At 40.8% G+C, this 22576-nt stretch overlaps 3 protein-coding genes, 1 long non-coding RNA gene and 2 pseudogenes across 6 annotated transcripts in view; 3 read left to right on the forward strand and 3 right to left on the reverse strand.

Moving 5' to 3' along the window:
* Nucleotides 1–1701: 1701 nt before the first annotated feature.
* LOC148935644 (uncharacterized) lies at nucleotides 1702–3374 on the reverse strand. Its single transcript, XM_089080930.1, has 3 exons — nucleotides 3281–3374; nucleotides 3151–3202; nucleotides 1702–3057 (listed from the first exon to the last, which is right to left on the reverse strand). The coding sequence occupies exons 1-3, from the start codon at nucleotides 3284–3286 to the stop codon at nucleotides 2420–2422; spliced, it is 696 nt and encodes a 231-aa protein (XP_088937056.1). The 5' UTR covers nucleotides 3287–3374; the 3' UTR covers nucleotides 1702–2419.
* Nucleotides 3352–4118, reverse strand: LOC148935645 (uncharacterized). Of its 2 annotated transcripts, XM_089080931.1 has the most exons (4): nucleotides 3987–4108; nucleotides 3826–3900; nucleotides 3679–3744; nucleotides 3352–3572 (listed from the first exon to the last, which is right to left on the reverse strand). In XM_089080931.1, the coding sequence occupies exons 2-4, from the start codon at nucleotides 3887–3889 to the stop codon at nucleotides 3370–3372; spliced, it is 333 nt and encodes a 110-aa protein (XP_088937057.1). In that variant the 5' UTR covers nucleotides 3890–3900; nucleotides 3987–4108; the 3' UTR covers nucleotides 3352–3369. The 2 variants fall into 2 exon arrangements, with proteins under 2 accessions (XP_088937057.1, XP_088937058.1); XM_089080932.1 differs by having other exon boundaries at nucleotides 3826–4118.
* Nucleotides 4119–5155: 1037 nt separating this feature from the next.
* Nucleotides 5156–5771, forward strand: LOC148935646 (uncharacterized; annotated as a pseudogene).
* Nucleotides 5772–10794: 5023 nt separating this feature from the next.
* The window catches only part of LOC148935647 (uncharacterized), a 78459-nt gene continuing 66677 nt past the window's right edge, over nucleotides 10795–22576 (forward strand). The window contains exon 1 of the long non-coding RNA XR_016140244.1: nucleotides 10795–13860. This is a non-coding gene — a long non-coding RNA (uncharacterized LOC148935647). The remainder of the gene's footprint in view (nucleotides 13861–22576) is intronic.
* LOC148935648 (uncharacterized) lies at nucleotides 14315–15293 on the reverse strand (annotated as a pseudogene).
* On the forward strand, nucleotides 16498–22444 carry LOC105423171 (uncharacterized). 2 transcript variants are annotated; one of them, XM_089081023.1, is made up of 7 exons: nucleotides 16498–16583; nucleotides 16670–16741; nucleotides 16823–16914; nucleotides 17014–17283; nucleotides 17365–17416; nucleotides 17522–17694; nucleotides 18673–22444. In XM_089081023.1, exon 7 carries the CDS (start codon nucleotides 19471–19473, stop codon nucleotides 20977–20979), a length of 1509 nt encoding a protein of 502 aa, XP_088937149.1. In that variant the 5' UTR covers nucleotides 16498–16583; nucleotides 16670–16741; nucleotides 16823–16914; nucleotides 17014–17283; nucleotides 17365–17416; nucleotides 17522–17694; nucleotides 18673–19470; the 3' UTR covers nucleotides 20980–22444. The 2 variants fall into 2 exon arrangements, with proteins under 2 accessions (XP_088937149.1, XP_088937148.1); XM_089081022.1 differs by having other exon boundaries at nucleotides 16823–16892.

Here is a 22576-nt window from a genome sequence, read left to right on the forward strand (position 1 = left end):
TATATATGCACCTTCGACCGAGTTGAAATTATAATTTGGTGATACCCCGATTAACGAAGAACACTCTTGCCCTACGTAAATTTTAGGATGCCCTATCGGGAAACGCCGGTTTTCAACACGAAAGGATACAGAGAACATACGTCGACGTAACGTATTTTTTCCATACCTAAAACTTCGTATCGCGTGACGATATTTCCCGTGCGTCCACCATAAAACGCTTCGCAAGGATCGAGAGGAGTGTTCTTTATCAACGGATGATTCTTAAGAAAATTCTGCATTTCTCTATTATTTGAAATTTCTCGGTCGAAGGAGCACTCCCATTTCTCCATCACGTGGTAACCGCGTTTACGAAGGCGCCATGACATCGCGAGCGTCCGTTCGTAGCGCGCGTCGATCGTATCCCCGCGATTCGCAGACGAAAGCGTACTATCGCGATTTACTTTAAAACACGAAGGGCACCCATGCCAGAAACAACCGTGAAATTGTAGCACCCTGCGTCGTGACCCATTTTCCGTTTCGTAATATCCATTGGGCGTGCCATCGACTTTATATTCGCGGCCTCGCCCCGCGTGGATAATGGGATGTCCGAGTTCGCGTTCCATCCACACCAACCACTGCAGAGCTTTGTGCGATTGCCTGTCAACGTTTGTGTAACTGCCCGACGGAATGACTCCTATTTCCTCCTCACGCAAAAAGTTTTTACGAAAAACTCTCATGCATGTGGAAGCGATAGTTGTACATTCCTCAAACGGACACACGTTTCCACGTTCTAAAAATATTTTTCTAAAACTCATGCACGCTCGTCGAAGGATATCTACGTCGTTTCGACAATATCTGATAATTTCGCGTTGAAAGTCAAAAATATAATTTTCACGAACCATTTTCGCGTGCCATGCGTGGAACTTTTCGCGTTCTTCCGGCGACATGTGATCGGGAGAATAATATCTAGCATCGGGAATTGATCCTATATATATTGGTTATCGATAGTATTAAATAAGTGCGGGAAACAGCCTTTATTCGACGTATCGCTCAGACCAAAGGCCTTAAGTAAATCGGATAAACGCATCGGCATATAATTAATGCTATCGATAAACTTCGTATGTCCGACCGTCATTACGACGATTTTTGTTCCGTTCAAAATAACGCGCGGTTCATGTGTGCTCTTCGGATTTTCTACAAAATATTTTAAGATAAATTGCGCGTCGAACGCTTTCGCATTATGCGCGATACAAATAATTTGTTTGAAACATTTTGTCGTTCGCGTTGCGAAATCGACAAATTGTTTCACGGGGTCGAAACGGAATACGAACTCGCGCATTCCGCACCATCGGCATCGCACCGTCATGTCGTCTTCGTTTGCACATGCTATGCAAATTTGTTACGCTACGCAAAGAGTCGGTACATGAATTCTCACGTTTTCAGTACCTACGAGCGTCTCGTCTTGCCGCGTTTCAAAATCGTAAAATATAAATATGACACGACGGTTTGTTTGTTCGTTCATCGCAACGTTATCATTTTCATTTTCACACGCCTTTTTTTCTGCTCGCATTATCAGGGTACTTGTACCTCGCCGGGATCGCTAGCTTTACGAGCAAGAGGACGCATGAAACATAGATGATTCATCGGTTGTAACGAACGACATGTTTTACAAAAGACCGTGTCGCATTTATGTATCGTGTTTGCACGTATAAATCACCCGCAATCGCTACAAATTTTAACGGAATTACATATGCTCGTGCGAGATTTCCCGTTATATGATTTTTCCGCTCGGTGACGCTCGAAACAAGAATTACCGAAAAATGTACGGTTACATGCTTCGCACCTAATTATTTCTCTATCACGATTTACGCACGGAGGTGAGGCGCGACAACGAGGGCATTTTTTTGCGCAACGATATCCCCTATCATTTCGAAAGCCCTCGTTGCACGTTTCGCAGTAACCGCCGCGCGAACCGCCTGCAACTCTTAAATTTAATATAGGGTTATAATGACGCGAATCCACGTAATACATTATATTTAATGTATACGAAGGTTCGCGTCCGAGGGAGGCGAGTAATGCGCGACCGTCGTACCTCGGTTTTTCACCTCGGCCAAAACTACTAAAATTATAAATTATTATAGCGATATTTTCCGCGGCGAGAAACCGTTGAAAACGCTCGATTTCATTATATCCGCAACCTTCCTCGGGGATCACGATACCCGCGCTCTTCGTTAACTCAATCGCCAATTCACGCTGTAATGAAGAAGTCGCGTATCTTACGGATTCCCACCGTTCGTGCAATTCTCCCGTGCGCAGAGTACCACGCTCGTAGTAAATCCTCGCCGTTACGAGGGAGCGAGGAAGGCATGGATTGTCGGAATTTTTTATTTGTAAAATGTTAATTGTAATCGAGCGTTTCGCGACGCTTTCTCGCGTTAATTTATTTGATCCCCAAAGGTACCGCTACGTTAAAAACGCGTATGGTGAAATCCATCGCGATATCGAAACCCCCGGCGCTTTGCGCTACCGAACTCACGAGTTTCCATATGTTCTCGTGAGTCAAGTCTCGCGCCGGACGAAACAAAAAATCTGCAGGGCCATGCGATAAATTTGGCAAATCGAAGGATAACTCCATGTAATCGCCCGGTCCGCTCAAACGTATTGCATACGCGTGGATTTCGCGAAACGCGTTTTCTAAATAATTCACGATATCGCTAGCACCCTCCGCGAGAGGACGTATCGCGAATGTCGCCTCCCTACCTAGTACTTCAAATTTTTGAAATTTACGCGAGTTTTCCGCCCGTAATACAATATAAGTGAAATTTTCACTGACCGTGTCGCTGTCGTCGACCGCGGCATCCTCGTCAGTTAACCGGTGCTCCTGCTGTTGCTGCTGCTGCTGGTGTTGCTTATGTTGCTGCTGCTGCTGCTGCTGCTGGTGCTGCTGCTGGTGCTGCTGCTGTTGCTGATGTTGCTGCTGGTGATGCTGTCGAAGATCCGTCAAATGGTTCTGAAGCCGGTGTAAATAACGATCTTCTTGTTCTTCTTCTTCGCGTGAAACGCCTCCTCCTGTTTGTACTGAAAATGGGAAACAAAAATATTAATGATAAATATTTTAATTATACTCGATTTTATGTTAGCGAATAGATTCCAGCATACCAAATCTCTTACCTTGAGCAGCTTTCCTCTTCGCTTTTACAAAGCTTTTATAGAGCGTATTAATCTAGCAAAAAAACATTTAATTATAAATTTATCGAAAAGAATAAATTATCTTAAAATTTAAAAATAATATTAAATTTACCTTCATAATTTTCCGGAGAATAGCCCGTCTGTGTTTCGCACTGATGGAAAACCTCGATTTCTTCTTCTAAAAGCTCATCGCACATTTGCTCAAAAGCTGTTTTCTTCGCCATCGTCTTCTTCCTCGTCATCGTTATCGTCATCTTTTTCTCCTTCTCTATTTTCTTGTCTTTCTTCTTCGTCAATTTCTTCTCCTTCTTCATCTACATCTTCTTCTTGTTCTTCTTCGTTTTCCTCCTCCTCCTCATTTTCTTCTTCTCCATATTCAGATTCATCCAGGTCGTTTGCTTGTACTAAAAAAGAAAGAAGTCGTTATTATTATTATTATTATTATTACCTTTTTTCAAGAATTAGCTAATATGAGTTTTAGAACTTTTATTATTTTAAATAATTATTCACGCGGTGTGTAAATTTTGGTGTCGGCTTCGCTCAGAGTCGGCTCCTCATCGCTATTTTCCTCCACATCTGAAACAAAATTAAGTTTTTATTAATTGAATTCGATATTCTGTGAGATAATTTTGAAAGCAATATTTGCTATTTTCTTACCTGAAACCAGATCAACCGTTGGGATATCCTCCTCCTCCTCCTCAGGTTGCACGTCTATCCGCATTCGCACTCGTCCTAAAAATTCGATATTTTAATTTAAAAATCTGAAAATTTAGAAATCTAGATTTTCAATTATATCAATTTTCTATTATTTTACTCACGATCGTTTACTCCTTCCGCCTCATCTTCGGCGGGGCGTCTCAATCCTCGTAGTTGGTACGGATGTACAACCGCGATGTTATCTCTCGCTTAAAAAAAATATTTAAATTTAGAATTTTTTATATCTACATATTCTAATTTCAATTACTTTAAAAATAAATATTTACCTCCTCCGGTGCACCTTGTAAAATAACCGCTAAAATAACCGGATATGTCCGCCGGCATCATCCTCCCCCACGCCAGCCATTGCACCGGTTATGTATTCTTTTACAATATTTAAAAGTCTTTTGTCCGCGAAATACCCTAATCTGAACATAATGCTCAATAGGGTTTTCGAGCACTCCGGTACGAATTTTGCAAAAGTGATGTAATTTGTTTCTTCTTCATTTGTTAATAATGAGATATAAGCACTCGCGTTTATCGTCGAGTTGATATTCGCGCACACGATAAAAAATCTTCTTAACTTTTCACTGAGTGCCATTTTTCACTCCTTCACTATTTTTTAGAATTAAGACAGCGAACGAATCGACGCAGTAATATAAAAACCGGTCAAGTCACCCCGAGAAAGTATAATCTCGGAAATAGACTTTTCTATAATTCCGCATGGTATTTATACTTTGAAAATCTTACTCGCGCACTCCGAAAAGAGGGCGGCCCACAGAAAATGCAGCGCCATTGGACAGATCAAAATTCTTCTTAATACAGGTTACATCTTTTCTATTTTCTCTCACCTTTTCTACTATTCTCTCACCTTTTTTTTTCTATTTCTCTAGCTAAAACTTAGCTAAAAGAAAATCCGAGCTCCCCACTCAAGAAACATCTCTAACTCTCTTATTTTGTAGTTTCTAGGTTTATTATTAAAAAATTTTGCGAAGAAGTTTTAAAAGTCTAGAAAATCTAAAGTTTAAAGGATTTTATAATTTTACAATTTAAAATTTTTAAATTTTAAAACCTTTTAAAATTTTTTAAATTTTATAATTTTTCATTTGCCCATCTGCGCGCGCAGTTCTTTTTTCTTAGTAGATAAGTCGATGAGCTCGACGAATTCGTCAGCCCTCGGTTCATTCGAGTGCCATCCTTCGAGGTTTCAACTTCGTAAATCCGAAGTAGTCTCTCATTTCGACGCTTGTGATTATTAGTTACATTTGAGAAAAAAACAGGAACAATGGCGAGCCGAAAAGCTGTTCCCGATACCGAGAAGCGTAATACTCCGGAACCGAGCATTGCCCCCGATTCCGAGAGGCGCAAGTACATCTGCGATATTCCGAAGGAAAATTGTAACGAGGAACGAAACGACAAGTTCCATATGATGCTCTCGACAACATATGGACTCAACATCTCTCACACGAAAAGGATACACGTCGGATTGCAAACGACAAACGAAGGAATTTTTGTACCAATGGTTAAATTAACCGGTAATTATGCAGAAGGAATTTATTTCGACGCTGATTCCTGACAACAATTCCTAAACAACATGAGGCTTATCGACGAGTATTTAAACGCTAACAATAAATCGAGACCGGATCCTATCATTGTCAAAATTGTTGCGATCAACTTTACCTCCTCTTATGGGTCACGATCCATATTACTGGCGTAAAGAAAATGAAGAGACCACTGGAAAATAGCTCGAAATTCAACATCGAGGAACGACTACGGATTCGCAGTCACCGACGAAGAGGCGTAAAACCTATGCTGTCACAATTGTGATGCAGAAGAGTACTTTTCACGGTTTGAAAAATATTGTGAAATGTGTCGACGCGCACTTAAAACATTTACAAAACCAATAATGTTAACAAATGCGCGCATATCTTATAAAAGAAATAGAATTAAACCTTCCAAAAAGTTACATAGATAGCGATATTGTAAAACTCAGTTTGAAAGGAAATTATCACGAAATCGCGCGCAATGTACGCACGCAAATAAACGATTTAACATTTCTGGATATCTATTTCGATATAATATTTGTGGAATTAACTTCTCTGAGATTTAATGAAATTCTTCGTATTATTTTCTCAAATCGTAATTTGTAACTTTTATTTATGAATTGATATAATATGTACAACAATATAACAATAAATGATTTTGTAACTTAAATTTCTGTCTTTGCCCCTCTTATTTTCTTTTCACTCCAACCTAAAAATTAACGCGCTGCGTTGCTTCGAGTTAGAAATATCTAAAAAATTTTTCAGACATTGCGTTTGTTATAGAATAAGAACTCCGAGTTCGTTAGAAAAACATTTAGTGCGAACCTGTTCGTTCCTGTTTTCCTATCGCATTCCGTTCTCGTCAGGTTAAGTATATTCCCTTCAGACTTCCCTCATCTTTCTTGTCGCAGATATCGCTTTATCGAATCCTGAGTGATCTCGAAACAAATTTTTAAGTTTCGCTAGTTATTAGGTGTCGAGAAAGGCCTTTCGTCTTAAGAAAAACTCGATTTACATCCCCATATATACAAAGTAAATTCCTACTTTCGGAGCGTTCTGCGTATCGTACCGCTAAAATCTTTTTCCATTAGTACCGGGATCGAACATATTCCCTTCGTCGTCCTTTTTATCGCTGACGCCGTTTTGTCGGACCCACGATCGGTCCCGGAATAAATTTTAATAGTTTTTCGCTAGCTATTAAAGTATTTGGAAAAATCTTTCATCTTAAGAAAAATGTGTGATTTGTATCTCATATATACAGAGAATCAGTTTCCTTCGAACCAAGCTGTGTATCATATCATAAATTCGCATTCCGTTCTCGTCAGGACAGGCATATTCCCTTCAGACGTTCGACGTCCTTTTTATCGCTGGCGCCATTTTGTCGGATCCCACGAGCGGACCCGGAATAAATTTTAATAGCTTTTCGTTAGCTATTGGGTTTGGAAAAAATCTTTCGTCTTAAGAAAAATGTGTGATTTGTATCTCATATATACAGAGGATCAGTTTCCTTCGATCTAAGCTGTGTATCATACTATAAAATTCGCATTCCGTTCTCGTCAGGACAAGCATATTCCCTTCAGACGTTCCTCGTGCTTCTTATCGCTGGCATCATTTTGTCGGATCCCACGAGCGGACCCGAAACAAATTTTAATAGTTTCGTTAGCTATTGGGTCTGGAAAAATCTTCCGGCTTGAGAAAAAACGTGATTTGTATCTCATATATACAGAGAATCAGTTTTCTTCGATCTAAGCTGTGTATCATACTATAAAAGTCGCATTCCGTTCTCGCCAGGACAGGCATATTCCCTTCAGACATTCCTCGTCCTTATTGCTGGCATCATTTTGCCGGAGCCCACGACCTCGGAGCAATGCAATGCAAAGAATCAATTTCCTTCCTTCAATCCAAGTTATAAAGTCATTCATACCGTATCATACCATAAAGTTCACATTCCATTCTTGTCAGTATATTCCTTCAGACAACTGTCATCTCCGTAGTCGCCATTTTATCAGACCCCAATCAGCCCGGAACAAATTTTTAATGGTTTCGCTAGCTATTAAATCTCGAGAATCCTCTTGAGAAAAATTCGATTTATTTCCCTCATATACAAAGAATCAATTTTCTTTCTTCGCTCCATCCTGTCTACCGTACCATAAAACCGCATTCCATTCTTCGCTAATCAGGTATATCCCCCTTCAACACCCCGGCATCCTTCTTGTCGCCATTTTATCGCACCCCCGATCAGATCCCGGAACAAATTCTCCTCAGGTGTCTGCCATCTTTGCACACGCCATTTTGTCGGACCCGAACGGACCCAGACACTTTCATCCCCTCCCCTATCTTTTCGTCTAGCATTTCGACAACCAATCACACTCCGGGCAGCTTTGGGAGCATCCAATCACGCACGTAGACAGCTATGGGAGCGTCCAATCACACGCCGGGCAACTATGGGAGAATCCAATCAGAACGCACCATTAATTACCTAATTATTTCCGGCCGTTATTTCCACGCCCCTCAGCCAATCAGAACGCTCCATTTCCACGTGGAGACCCTATCTTGACAGCTGGAGGCCCCTGGCGCCAGTGGGAAAGTGATGGGGGTTTGTTTTGACGCACCATAGCAGCCCACTTACTACTTACATATAATCAGATAAAAAGTTATCTGATAAAGTTTTTATCCGAAAAAGATTTCAATATAATTTCATATAATTTGACATGGAGTTATAAATATTTTGATATTATTCGCGGGTGGCTAGTTCCATTTTATATGAAGGAGCAGTGTACCAAGGCAAGAAGGTATATCGAACAATTTCGTTATTAATTATAAAAATATAGTTTATTTACCACGCATATATGAATGAAGGTTGAGAAAAGCGGTATAGTTATCGCTAATTTTGGCTATTAAAGTACAATGCAGTTCGCGCACGACACAACGGAAATCTTCTTACGTAATAGTTTATTTCAAATTATGATTTTGGCCTTCGTGTACAATTCACACGAGGTCACTCCACTTCTCACGGCAGATGCGGCGATAACGAATTCTCCGGATACGAGGAAACAGTAAAAGTGAAGACGGAACGAAGAATGTTATCTAAAGATCCGTAATTATCGGGAGCGAGAAGCGAACGCAAATCGTGCGCGACGAACAATACTCACTTGTCCTAATTTCGAGGATCATAGAGGTGAACTGTATAACTTATAATAGTAATTATAAAGATTTACTTTTCTAGAATAGTAATTATAAGGATATTCTAGAATAGTAAATCCTTATAATTACTATTCGCTCCAATAGTAAATTATTTACGATTCTAATAGTAATGAATAGTAAGTGCCTACAATTACTATTCGTTTCAATAGTAACTATAACACTTATAATTCTGATAGTAATGAATAGTAAATGCTTATAATAACTATTCATCCAATAGTAAACTATTCATGTTTCCAATAGTAATGTCCCATAATACTATACAAAATTTCAATAGTTTTCTGAATAGTTTTGAATATTTATATTTCTCAATAATTCTAAATAGTTTTTTTTCATACGGGATTTACTTAGAATCATGAATAGTTTGTTATTCTATTGGAACAAATAACTACTAAGTTACTAATTCGCGATTTTCGAGAAAAATCGTGGAAATCTGACATTAGTATTGAAAGATATGTCAATTATTATGGATAGTACGCGGATAGTTATAATTAGTAATCTTTTTATTGTATTTTTTAAAATAATGTTATGATATACTACTGTGATCAAATATAAACGAGATTTTTAAATTTAAACTGCGCGGGTTCATCGATTCTGACAAATTTTTTTTTATTAAGTTGGTAGTACTGTCTTTGACAGATCTGTGTGAAATTTCATGTCATTCTCTTCATTTGTTTTATAGTGAACGCTTGTTTTTGTGAATATCCAAAAGTATTTTTTTCGATTTTTACGATATGTGATTCTGTTGGGCAAAGAAATTGTATTTTATTTTGTTTGCGGAATGAAATTTCTGCTACTGAAACGTTCAGAATGTTGCAGAAAGCTTTTGGTGACCAGGCTCTATCAAGACCAAGAGTATTTGACTGGTATAAAATGTTAAAAGATGGTCAAGAAAGCGTAGAAAACGAACCACATCAAAGACGACCAAAAACATCAACTGATGAACAACACGTAAAGCAAATCAAGGATTTGGTACTCCAAAATCGTTGATTGACGATTAGAGAACTTGCTGATACTGTAAACATTTCATTTGGATCAGTCCAGACTATTTTAAAAGACCATTTGTGCTTGAGAAGAGTCAGTTTTGTTAACAGTTTTCTTCGATTATCGTGGTGTGATGCATTATGAATTCCTTCCGCCGAGCCAAACTGTCAACAAGGAATATTATTTGAGTGTTATGCGTCGTTTGCGTGAAGCTATTCACCTTAAAAGGCCAGATTTATGGGCAGACAACTCATGGTTTTTGCATCACGATAATGCCATCTCACACTGCACTGGTTTTTCGTGACCATTTCGCCAAAAACTCGACCCATGTCGTTCCACAACCACCGTATTCGCCTGATTTAGCACCGTGTGACTTCTGGTTATTCAGTAAACTCAAAAGACCGCTCCGGGAACACCGTTTTGAATCGATTGAGGAGATACAAGCCGAAACGAAGAAGGTATTGAAGGCTATTCCAGAAGAAGAGTTTTCAGAGTGTTTCGAGGATTGGAAAAAGCGTTGACATAAGTGCATTGCATCGGGAGGGGATTATTTTGAAGGCGACGAATTTGATTTTGAAGAATAAATAAAGATTTTTCACTCTATGACAAAAATCTCGTTTATATTTGATCACAGTAGTATGTCTTATTTTAAATGAAGGATTAAGATTTTTTGAAAATTATTGAAGAAAAATGGAAAAACGTTTGAAATAAAAGATATATGTTTTGAAGGGAAACAAATAACGGTAAAATTAATTTTGAAAAAAATCAATACATGATTGCTCCAATTATTCTGTATATAAAAGTATTAAGATAAAATTATCAAAAAATTAATAATTTTACACTTTACTCTTGCACATTTTAACATAAAATATAAAATATCTCATAAACTATTCAGTCTTTGCTATTATATCTTAATACTTTTATTCATAAAATAAGATAAATAAATTAGTGCATAGAAAACATATAGTTATTTTTAAAAAAGAATTATGCAATTCGTAATATGCAATTACATGTTTTTTTTAAAAAAACAACAGCATTTTCCTTACATCAATTGATTTCTCTCATTATTTGATGCAAAAGTATTAAAATTAAGAAAAAGTAGGTAATTTACAAGATTATTTTATATTTTATGTGTCAATATGTCAGAATAGAGTGTAAATATTTATAATATATATATAATATATATACAGGGTGTCCCAAAACTCTCGCATTTGGAATATACTATGAGTAGTATGTGGGCTGTTATGGAGCGTCAAAACAAACCTCCACCACTTTCCCACTGGTGCCAGGGGCGTGGCCTCCAGCTGTCAAGATAAAGCCTCCATATGGAAATGGAGGGTTCTGATTGCCTGAGGGGCGTGGAAATAATGGCCGGAAATAATTAGGTAATTAATGGTGCGTTCTGATTGGATTCTCCCATAGTTGCCCGGCGTGTGATTGGACGCTCCCATAGTTGCCCACGTGCGTGATTGGATGCTCCCAAAGCTGCCCGGGGTGTGATTGGTTTTCGAAATGCTAGACGAAAAGATAGGGGAGGGGATGAAAGTGTCTGAACCCGTTCGGGGTCCGATAAAATGGCGTGTGCAAAGATGGCGGACATCTGTGGAGAATTTATTCCAGGATCGAGTGCGATAAAATGACGACAAGAAGGATGACGGGGTGTTGAAGGGGATATATCTGACTAGCGGAGAATGGAATGTGGTTTTATGGTACGGTAGACAGGATGGAGCGAAGAAAGAAAATTGATACTTTGTACATGAGGGGAATAAATCGAATTTTTCTCAAGAGGATTCTCAAGGTCTAATAGCTAGTGAAACCATTAATAATTTGTTCCGGGCTGATTGGGATCTGATAAAATGACGACTACGAAGATGACAGGCGTCTGAAGGAATATACTGACGAGAATGGAATGAGCTTTATGGTATGATACGGTATGAATGACTTTATAACTTGGATTGAAGGAAGGAAATTGATTCTTTGCATTGCTCCGAGGTCGCTCGTGAGCTCCGGCAAAATGATGCCAGCGATAAGAAGGACGAGGAATGTCTGAAGGGAATATGCTTGTCCTGGCGAGAACGGAATGCGAATTTTATGGTATGATACACAGCTTAGATCGAAGGAAACTGATTCTTTGTATATATGAGATACAAATCACGTTTTTTCTTCAGCTGGAAAGTTTTTCCAGACCCAATAGCTAACGAAACTATTAAAATTTGTTCCGGGTCTATTCGTGGAATCCGACAAAATGGCGCCAGCGTTAAAAAGGGCGACGGACGTCTGAAGGGAGTGTCTGTCCTGACGAGAACGAAATGCGAATTTTATGATATGATACACAGCTTAGATCGAAGGAAACTGATTCTCTGTATATATGAGATACAAATCACACATTTTTCTTAAGACGAAAGATTTTTCCAGACCCAATAGCTAACGAAACTATTAAAATTTGTTCCGGGTCCGCTCGTGGGATCCGACAAAATGGCGCCAGCGATAAAAAGGACGACGAACGTCTGAGGGAATATGCCTGTCCTGACGAGAACGGAATGCGAATTTATGGTGTGGCGGTCACTACCTCGCGAACGCACCATCGACACACCGTCGCGCGCAGTCCCGTGCAGCATGGTGGTTCGCGCGCCGGCTACTAGATGGCGAATCGACAAATCACTTTCTCGTGTCTGAAACGCTGCAACGGAGCTATATAAGAGCGGCACTCGGCATCGCTCTTCGCCTCAGTCGCCTCGAACCAGGTATTGGTAAGAGCTGCACTGCGACGCCCTCCGAGCTCTGGAGGCCAGTCCTGGCCCCATTGCTCAGCATACGGCAGTTTTTCCTGCTGGCAATTACCGACCTACATTCGGTCGTACTCCCCGCGGCAGTTAACGCTGCGGACACCCTTCCGGCTTTACCTTTGACGGCCGTGAACGCCGCCACATCCTTCTGGCTTACGTCTGACGGCCGTGAACGCAGCCAGCCTCCCAGCCTTGCCTCTGACGGCCTTGAACGCCGCCATATCTATCTCGCCTCTCTCCTACGGACGTGTTCCTGTCAGCTGTGAACGCCACAGCCCCATCACGTTCAGGAAGGTCTCTCGCGGCCAGCGACGCCGTCCAATCCGCCCGTGTCCGGGCAACCTGCTCCAGGCCGCAGTCTCAGCACGCCGACCTCCATCAGCTCGGGGAGCCGCGGCGCAACAGGCGGACCTCCGCCGGCGTAAATCATCTCCAGGGGCCGCCTACGACGACTCGTCATCCCCGAGGCGATCGACGCTGCCCACCATCCAGGAGGCACCGGCACCACGACGCTCGCCGCCGTTGACTGGGCGGCTACCCATGCCGCTACCGGGACACACACCTCCCTCACCGTGCACCGACAAGGAGGGACGAGTCACTGAATGACGAGCCAGGCACTCAACCAGTCGCTACAGGCAACAACTCCAGGACCTATTCGGCTCGGCTTCCTCCTCCGAGGACAGCCTGTCCCGGCCGCCGACTCCGCCCGCAGGGGACGCGTCCCTCGACTTCCTCGAGCGCTACTGCACCCGAGCGACCACCGACTCCTGGCCGTTCCTTGGAACTCGGCGCGCAATCGGATAGGCCGTGGCAACTCTGCGCCATCGAGCTCGGCCACGTGCAGCATCGGCCGCCGCGCCGTGACACTCGCCGGTTCTATACCAAAGCCGCCACACAGACCACGGGATTGCCACCGGCACCGGTCAAGCCTCCAACGCTCATCCCCCGGCCGCGCCGAGGAGGAGCCGGGACTCGTGAGATGCGCAGGGAGCGACTGCAGGAGCTTGCGCGCGCACGCGCAGAGACAGACGCGACCGACTCGCCTACACGCTTTTCTCGCGGGACCCAGACCAAGTCCCGCCTGCCTATGTAACATTTTTCCTTGCATTGTTTTAAGAATATAATGGCTTTTTTTTAACTCAGCATTCCTTGATTGTTAGCGTGTATGCAACCTTCACATATCCTTCAGCTTGCGCTCCTATTATCCAACGCATAGCGATACTTAGCTGCTACCCTTCCGCATTGCTTGGTGCTGACACTCACACCGTTGGTCCGCCACACAGTTGGTCGAGGACAAATACCCCCCCACGGACCGAGAACCAGCTTTCACAGCCGATTGCGAGCGACGCAGTGCAGCAGGACACACTCACGCTCAAGACGCGACACACACACGCAATTGCCATCCACGCCATCAAGTGTCATAAATTCCACACCATAAATTCGCGACCAAACTGGCGACCCATCAACCCACCACAATAATGGTATGATACACAACTTAGATCGAAGGAAATTGATTCTCTGTATATGAGATATATATGATGAGGTATATATGAGATACAAATCACACATTTTTCTTAAGACGAAAGATTTTTTCCAAACCTAATAGCTATCTAATAGAAAAGCTATTAAAATTTGTTCCGGGGCCGATTGTGAGTCCGATAAAACGGCGCCAGCGATAAAAAGGACGACGAAGGGAATATGCTCGACCCCGGTGCTAATGGAAAAATATTTTTGCGGTACGCAGAACGCCCCATAAAATAGGAATTTACTTTGTATATATGGGAATTTGTTACTTTGTATATGGGATGTAAATCGAGTTTTTCTTAAGACGAAAGGTTTCTCGATGCCTAGCGAAACTTAAAAATTTGTTTCGAGACCGCTCAGAATTCGATAAAGCGATATCTGCGACAAGAAAGATGAGGGAAGTCTGAAGGGAATATACTTGACCTGACGAGAATGGAAAGCGATAGGAAAACAGGAACGAACAGATTCGCACTAAATGTTTTTCTAACGAACTCGGAGCTCTTATTCTATAACAAACGCAATGTCTGAAAAATTTTTTAGATATTTCTAACTCGAAGCAACGTAGCGCGTTAATTTTTAGGTTGGAGTGAAAAGAAAATAAGAGGGGCAAAGACAGAAATTTAAGTTACAAAATCATTTATTGTTATATTGTTGTACATATTATATCAATTCATAAATAAAAGTTACAAATTACGATTTGAGAAAATAATACGAAGAATTTCATTAAATCTCAGAGAAGTTAATTCCACAAATATTATATCGAAATACATATCCAGAAATGTTAAATCGTTTATTTGCATACGTACATTGCGCGTAATTTCCTTTCAAACTGAGTTTTACAATATCGCTATCTATAAACTTTTTGGAAGGTTTAATTCTATTTTTTTTATAAGATATTGCGCGCATTTGTTAACATTATTGGTCACGTTTTGTAAATGTTTTAAGTGCGCGTCGACACATTTCACAATATTTTTCAAACCGTGAAAAGTACTCTTCTGCATCACAATTGCGACAGCATAGGTTTTACGCCTCTTCGTCGGTGGCTGCGAATTCCTCGATGTTGAATTTCGATATTTTCCATAGTGGCCTCTTCATTTTCTTTATACACCAGTAATATGTATACCGTGACCCATAAGATAAAGTTGATCGCAACATTTTTGACAATGATAGGATCCGGTCTCGATTTATTGTTAGCGTTTAAATACTCGTCGATAAGCCACATGTTGTTTAGGAATTGTTGTCAGGAATCAGTGTCGAAATAAATTCCTTCTACATAATTATCGGTTAATTTAACCATTGGCACAAAAATTCCTTCGTTTGTCGTTTGCAATCCGACGTGTATCCTTTTCGTGTGAGAAATGTTGAGTCCATATGTTGTTGAGAGCATCATATGAAACTTATCGTTTCGTTCCTCGTTACAATTTTCCTTCGGAATATCGCAGATGTACTTGCGCCTCTCGGAATCGGGGACATTGCTCGGTTCCAGAGTATTATGCTTCTCGGTATCGGGAACAGCTTTTCGGCTCGCCATTGTTCCTATTTTCTTCTCAAATGTAACTAATAATCACAAGCGTCGAAATGAGAGACTACTTCGGATTTACGAAGTTGAAACCTCGAAGGATGACACTCGAATCAACCGAGAGATTGACGAATTCGTCGAGCTCATCGACTTATCTACTAAGAAAAAAGAACTGCGCGCGCAGATGGGCAAATGAAAAATTATAAAATTTAAAAAATTTTAAAAATTTTAAAAGTTTTTAAAATTTAAAAATTTTAAATTGTAAAATTATAAAATCTTTTAAACTTTAGATTTTCTAGACTTTTAAAACTTCTTCGCAAAATATTTTTTAATAAACCTAGAAACTACAAAGTAAGGGTGTTAGAGATGTTTCTTGAGTGGGGAGCTCGGATTTTCTTTTAGCTAAGTTTTAGCTAGAGAAATAGAAAAGAAAAGAAAAGGTAAAAAAATAGTAGAAAAGGTGAAAGGATAGAAAAGGTGTAACCTGTATTAAGGAGAATTTTGGCTTCTCCAATGGTGCTGCATTTTCTGTGGGCCGTCCTCTTTTCGAGTGTGCGAGTAAGATTTTCAAAGTATAAATACAAAATTATAGAAAAGTCTATTTCCGAGATTATACTTTCCCGGGGTGACTTGACCGGTTTTTATATTACTGCGCCGATTCGTTCGCTGTCTTAATTCTAAAATAGTGAAGGAGTGAAAAATGGCACTCTGTGAAAAATTAAGAAGATTTTTTATCGTGTGCGCGAATATCAATCCGACGATAAATGCGAGTGCTTATATTTCATTATTAACAAATGAAGAAGAAACAAATTACATCACGTTTACAAAATTTGTACCGGAGTGCTCGAAAACCTTATTGAGCATTATGTTCAGATTAGGGTATTTCGCGGACAAAAGACTTTTAAATATTGTAAAAGAATATATAACCGGTGCAATAGCTGGCGTAGGGGAGGATGATGCCGGCGGACATATCGCTTATTTTACAAGGTGCACCGGAGGAGGTAAATATTTATTTTTAAAATAATTGAAATTAGAATATGTAGGTATAAAAAAATTCTAAATTTAAATATTTTTTAAGAGATAACATCGCGGTTATACATCCATACCAACTACGAGGATTGAGACGCCCCGCCGAAGATGAGGCGGAAGGAGTAAACGATCGTGAGTAAAATAATAGAAAATTGATATAATTGAAAATCTAGATTTCTAAATTTTCAGGTTTTTAAATTAAAATATCGAATTTTTAGGACGAGTGCGAATGCGAATAGACGTGCAACCTGAGGAGGAGGAGGAGGGTATCCCGCTTGATTTAGTTTCAGGTAAGAAAATAGCAAATATTGCTTTCAAAATTATCTCACTGAATATCGACTTCAATTAATAAAAGCTTAATTTTGTTTTAGATGTGGAAGAAAATATCGATAAGGAGCCGACTCTGAGCGAAGCCGACACCGAAATTTACATACCGCGGGAGTAATTATTTAAAATAATAAAAGTTATAAAACTCGTATTAGCTAATTCTTGAAAAAAAGATGATAATAATAATAATAATAATAATAATAATAATAATAACAACGACTTCTTTCTTTTTTAGTACAAGCAAACGACCTGAATAAATCCGAATATGGAGAAGAAGAAAATGAGGAGGAGGAAAACTAAGAAGAACAAGAAGAAGATGTAGATGAAGAAGAAGAAGAAGTTGAAAAACAAGAAGATAGAGAAGGAGAGGAAGAAAACGATGGCGAAGAAAATGAAAACAAGAGAAGAGCCTTTGAGCAAATATGCGATGGGCTTTTAGAAGAAGAGATCGAGATTTTCCATCAGTGCGAAACACGGACGGGCTATTCTCCGGAAAATTATGAAGGTAAATTTAATATTATTTTTAAATTTTAAGATAATTTATTCTTTCCGATAAATTTATAATTAAATGTTTTTTTTTTGCTAGATTAATACGCTCTATAAAAGCTTTGTAAAAGCGAAGAGGAAAGCTGCTCAAGGTAAGAGATACTTTCGGTTTGCTGGAATCTATTCGCTAACATAAAAATCGAGTATATATATAATTAAAACATTTATCATTAATATTTTTTGTTTCCCATTTTCAGTACAAACAGGAGGAGGCGTTTCATGCGAAGAAGAACAAAAAGATCGTTATTTATACTGACTTCAGAACCATTCGACGGATCTTCAACAGCATCACTAACAGCAACATCAGCAGCAGCAGCAGCAGGAGCACCGGTTAACCGACGAGGATGCCGCGGTCGACAACAGCGACACGGTCAGTGAAAATTTCACTTATATTGTATTACGGGCGGAAAACTCGCGTAAATTTCAAAAATTTGAAGTACTAGGTAGGGAGGCGACATTCGCGATACGTCCTCTCGCGGAAGGTGCTATCGATATCGTGAATTATTTAAAAAACGCGTTTCGCGAAATCCACGCGTATGCGATACGTTTGAGCGGACCGGGCGATTACGTGGAGTTATCCTTCGATTCGACAAATTTATCGCATGGTCCTGCAGGTCTTTTGTTTCGTCCGGCGCGAGATTTGACTCACGAGGACATATGGAAACTCATTCGGTTCGCAAAGCGCCGGGGGTTTCGATATCGCGATGGATTTCACCATACGCGTTTTTAACGTAGCGGTATCTTTGGGGCGAGGGAGATCAAATAAATTAACGCGAGGAAGCGTCGCGAAACGCGATTTTACAAATAAAAAATTCCGACAATTTATGCCTTCCTCGCTCCCTCGTAGCGGTGAAGATTTACTGCGAGCGTGGTACTCTGCGCACGGGAGAATTGCACGAACGGTGGGAATCCGTAAGATACGCGACTTCTTCGTTACAGCGTGAATTGTCGATTGAGTTAACGAGGAGCGCGGGTGTGATCGCCGAGAAAGGTTGCGGATATAATGAAATCGAGCGTTTTCAACGGTTTCTCACCGCGGAAAATATCGCTATAATAATTTATAATTTTAGTAGTTTTGGCCGAGGTGAAAAACCGAGGTACGACGATCGCGCATTACTCGCCTCCCTCGGACGCGAACCTTCGTATACATTAAATATAATGTATTACGAGGATTCGCGTCATTATAACCCTATATTAAATTTAAAAGCTGCAGGCGATTCGCGCGGCGGTTAGAGAGAGACAGATACAGAGAGATAGGTAATGCGGTGCGTGTGATCTACGAGTCCAATTCGCTTTTCGGGCTGCGCCGCCTGTGGATCGTTTTTTGCGATGGTATTTGGTGTTTCAGGCGCATGTGACGCCGCAGGTCGGTTCTACGACTGAGAGTGGTGTGGCAGACGATGCAGGTAGTCTGGTTGCGATGCACTTCGAGATGCTGGGTCAGCGATGCAAGGCGCCTGTAAACGTTTCCGCAGAGTCGGCACGGAAAACGTCCCGGGCCCTGCATCACCACCTGACCAGTATCGCTAACGTGCTTCCGATTGCGTCCCACCCTCCAAGATTTCCTTACTCGTCTAGCCAGTCCCTTCTTTCTTTGAATCTTATGACGTGACATGTTCCGTGTTACACTCGGACTTGGAGATCTAACATGATGCTCATTTTCTAGATAGTAGGTATCTAGATAGGATCTAGTGGGTAGACATCTAGTCAGGTTAGATTACCAATTCTTTTAGAGACTCCTGTACTGCATCCTGCGTCGCCCTTTCTCCCGAAGTACTTGGTTTAGATAGCAGGAGTCCAATATCTGCGAAATTGCTGCGAAACGTGCTACGAGGGCTTTCGAAACGATAGGGGACATCGTTGCGCAAAAAAATGCCCTCGTTGTCGCGCCTCACCTCCGTGCGTAAATCGTGATAGAGAAATAATTAGGTGCGAAGCGTGCAACCGTACGTTTTTCGGTCATTCTTGTTTCGAGCATTATCGAATCGAAAAATCATATAACGGAAAATTTCGCGCGAGCATATGTAATTCCGTTAAAATTTGTAGCGATTGCGGGCGATTTATATGTGCAAACACGGTACATAAATGCAACACGGTCTTTTGTAAAACATGTCGTTCGTTACAACCGTCGAATCATCTGTGTTTCATGCGTCCTCTTGCTCGTAAAGCTGATCCCGGCGTGAGTACAAGTACCCTGATAATGCGAGCAGAAAAAAAGGTGTGTGAAAATGAAAATGATAACGTTGCGATGAACGAACAAACAAACGGTCGTGTCGCGTTTATATTTCACGATTTTGAAACGCAGCAAGACGAGACGCTCATAGGTACCGAAAACGTGAGAATTCATGTACCGACTCTTTGCGTAGCGCAACAAATTTGCGTAGCATGTGCAAACGAAGACAACATGACGGTGCGATACCGATGGTGCGGAATGCGCGAGTTCGTATTCCGTTTCGACCCCGTGAAACAATTTGTCGATTTCGCAACGCGAACGACAAAATGTTTCAAACAAATTATTTGTATCGCGCATAATGCGAAAGCGTTCGACGCGCAATTTATCTTAAAATATTTTGTAGAAAATCCGAAGAGCACACATGAACCGCGCGTTATTTTGAACGGAACAAAAATCGTCGTAATGACGGTCGGACATACGAAGTTTATCGATAGCATTAATTATATGCCGATGCGTTTATCCGATTTACTTAAGGCCTTTGATCTGAGCGATACGTCGAATAAAGGCTGTTTCCCGCATTTATTTAATACTATCGATAACCAATATATAGGATCAATTCCCGATGCTAGATATTATTCTCCCGATCACATGTCGCCGGAAGAACGCGAAAAGTTCCACGCATGGCACGCGAAAATGGTTCGTGAAAATTATATTTTTGGCTTTCAACGCGAAATTATCAGATATTGTCGAAACGACGTAGATATCCTTCGACGAGCGTGCATGAGTTTTAGAAAAATATTTTTAGAACGTGGAAACGTGTGTCCGTTTGAGGAATGTACAACTATCGCTTCCACATGCATGAGAGTTTTTCGTAAAAACTTTTTGCGTGAGGAGGAAATAGGAGTCATTCCGTCGGGCGGTTACACAAACGTTGACAGGCAATCGCACAAAGCTCTGCAGTGGTTGGTGTGGATGGAACGCGAACTCGGACATCCCATTATCCACGCGGGGCGAGGCCGCGAATATAAAGTCGATGGCACGCCCAATGGATATTACGAAACGGAAAATGGGTCACGACGCAGGGTGCTACAATTTCACGGTTGTTTCTGGCATGGGTGCCCTTCGTGTTTTAAAGTAAATCGCGATAGTACGCTTTCGTCTGCGAATCGCGGGGATACGATCGACGCGCGCTACGAACGGACGCTCGCGATGTCATGGCGCCTTCGTAAACGCGGTTACCACGTGATGGAGAAATGGGAGTGCTCCTTCGACCGAGAAATTTCAAATAATAGAGAAATGCAGAATTTTCTTAAGAATCATCCGTTGATAAAGAACACTCCTCTCGATCCTCGCGAAGCGTTTTATGGTGGACGCACGGGAAATATCGTCACGCGATACGAAGTTTTAGGTATGGAAAAAATACGTTACGTCGACGTATGTTCTCTGTATCCTTTCGTGTTGAAAACCGGTGTTTCCCGATAGGGCATCCTAAAATTTACGTAGGGCAAGAGTGTTCTTCGTTAATCGGGGTATCACCAAATTATAATTTCAACTCGGTCGAAGGTGCATATATATATATATATATATATATAGGTACATATATCGTGCGATGTAAAGTACTCCCACCACGTGATCTCTTTCATCCGGTATTACCGTATCGCGTACAAGGTAAATTATTGTTTGCGTTATGTCGGAGTTGCTGCGAAACGTTCTCACAAGTTGAGTGTACTCACGAGAACCCGGTGGATCGAGAATTCGAGGGTACCTGGGTATCTTGTGAATTACGCAAAGCCGTCGAGAAGGATTATCTCGTGACGCATGTGAGCGAAATTTGGGAATATAAAGTCGCGCGATACGATAGCGATACTCGTCAAGGCGGACTGTTTGCCGAATATATTAATATCTTTTTGCAATTAAAACAAGAAGCGAGCGGCTGGCCGAGCGAATGTAGGGAAGACGCTGACGATGATGCTAAGGAGCGTTACCTTCGAGAATATGAGGAAACCGAGGGTATCACACTCGACAGGCGAAACATTGCACGCAATCTCTGTTTACGTTCGGTCGCTAAGCTTTGTTTAAATTTATTTTGGGGAAAATTCGGCCAACGATCCAATTTGCCGAATACCGAAATTATAAAATCTCACCAGCAATTTATGACTTTGTTTACGAGTCCTGAGCACGAGATAACCGGTATATATCCCGTAAACGACGAGGTAATATATGTTTCGTGGCAACTTCGAAAAGAGGCGGTCGTGCATTCTCCGCTTACGAACGTTGTGATCGTAGCATACACAACGGCGCAAGCACGATTAAAATTGTACAGATACTTAGAATTATGGATAAATTGGATAAACGGATTTTATATTACGACACGGATTCGTGTATATATGTCAGTACCGGCGATCCGAATGAGTACGAACCGCGTACGGGGAATTTCTTGGGCGATATGACAGACGAGCTCGAGAGCTACGGCCGCGGTAGCTACATCGAATCATTCGTTTCCGGTGGTCCGAAATTCTACGCGTACATTGTGCGTACTTCGTCGGGATGCACACACGAAACATGTAAAATTAAGGGTATTACTTTAAATTCATCGAATAGCGGATTAATAAATTTTAGTAGTATTAAAAATATGTTAATAGAAAAGGAAAGAACAAGACGAGACGAAGCCGGTCCATCAATAAATCTACATTTCAGTGCAATTCGACGCACAGCGTTTCATGACGTTGTTACGCGAGATGAAACAAAGATATGCTTACCGGTTTTGCTGAAACGTAGATTTATTAATAACCGTTATTCGGTTCCGTACGGTTATGCACCGGAATAAATTTTCTCGTCCTAATCTTTCTTAAATAATCGAGTTTTCCGCCCCTAGTCAAAGATTGTAAGAAATTTTTGTAAAATATATTTTTCAGAGAACGAGATGTAAGAATAATGTAAATGTGTACATGTGCTAATATTAATTTATATCTTAAGTAAATATTGTAATTTTGAAATTAAGAAGTTTTATTTTTATAAAATTAATGTCCGATTTATTTTAAATAAATCTATAAAAATTATATTTCTTAAAACATGTTTT

The sequence above is a fragment of the Pogonomyrmex barbatus genome, unplaced genomic scaffold, assembly GCF_055798465.1.
Source record: "Pogonomyrmex barbatus isolate J1 unplaced genomic scaffold, ASM5579846v1 scaffold4, whole genome shotgun sequence".
NCBI lineage: Eukaryota > Metazoa > Arthropoda > Insecta > Hymenoptera > Formicidae > Pogonomyrmex > Pogonomyrmex barbatus.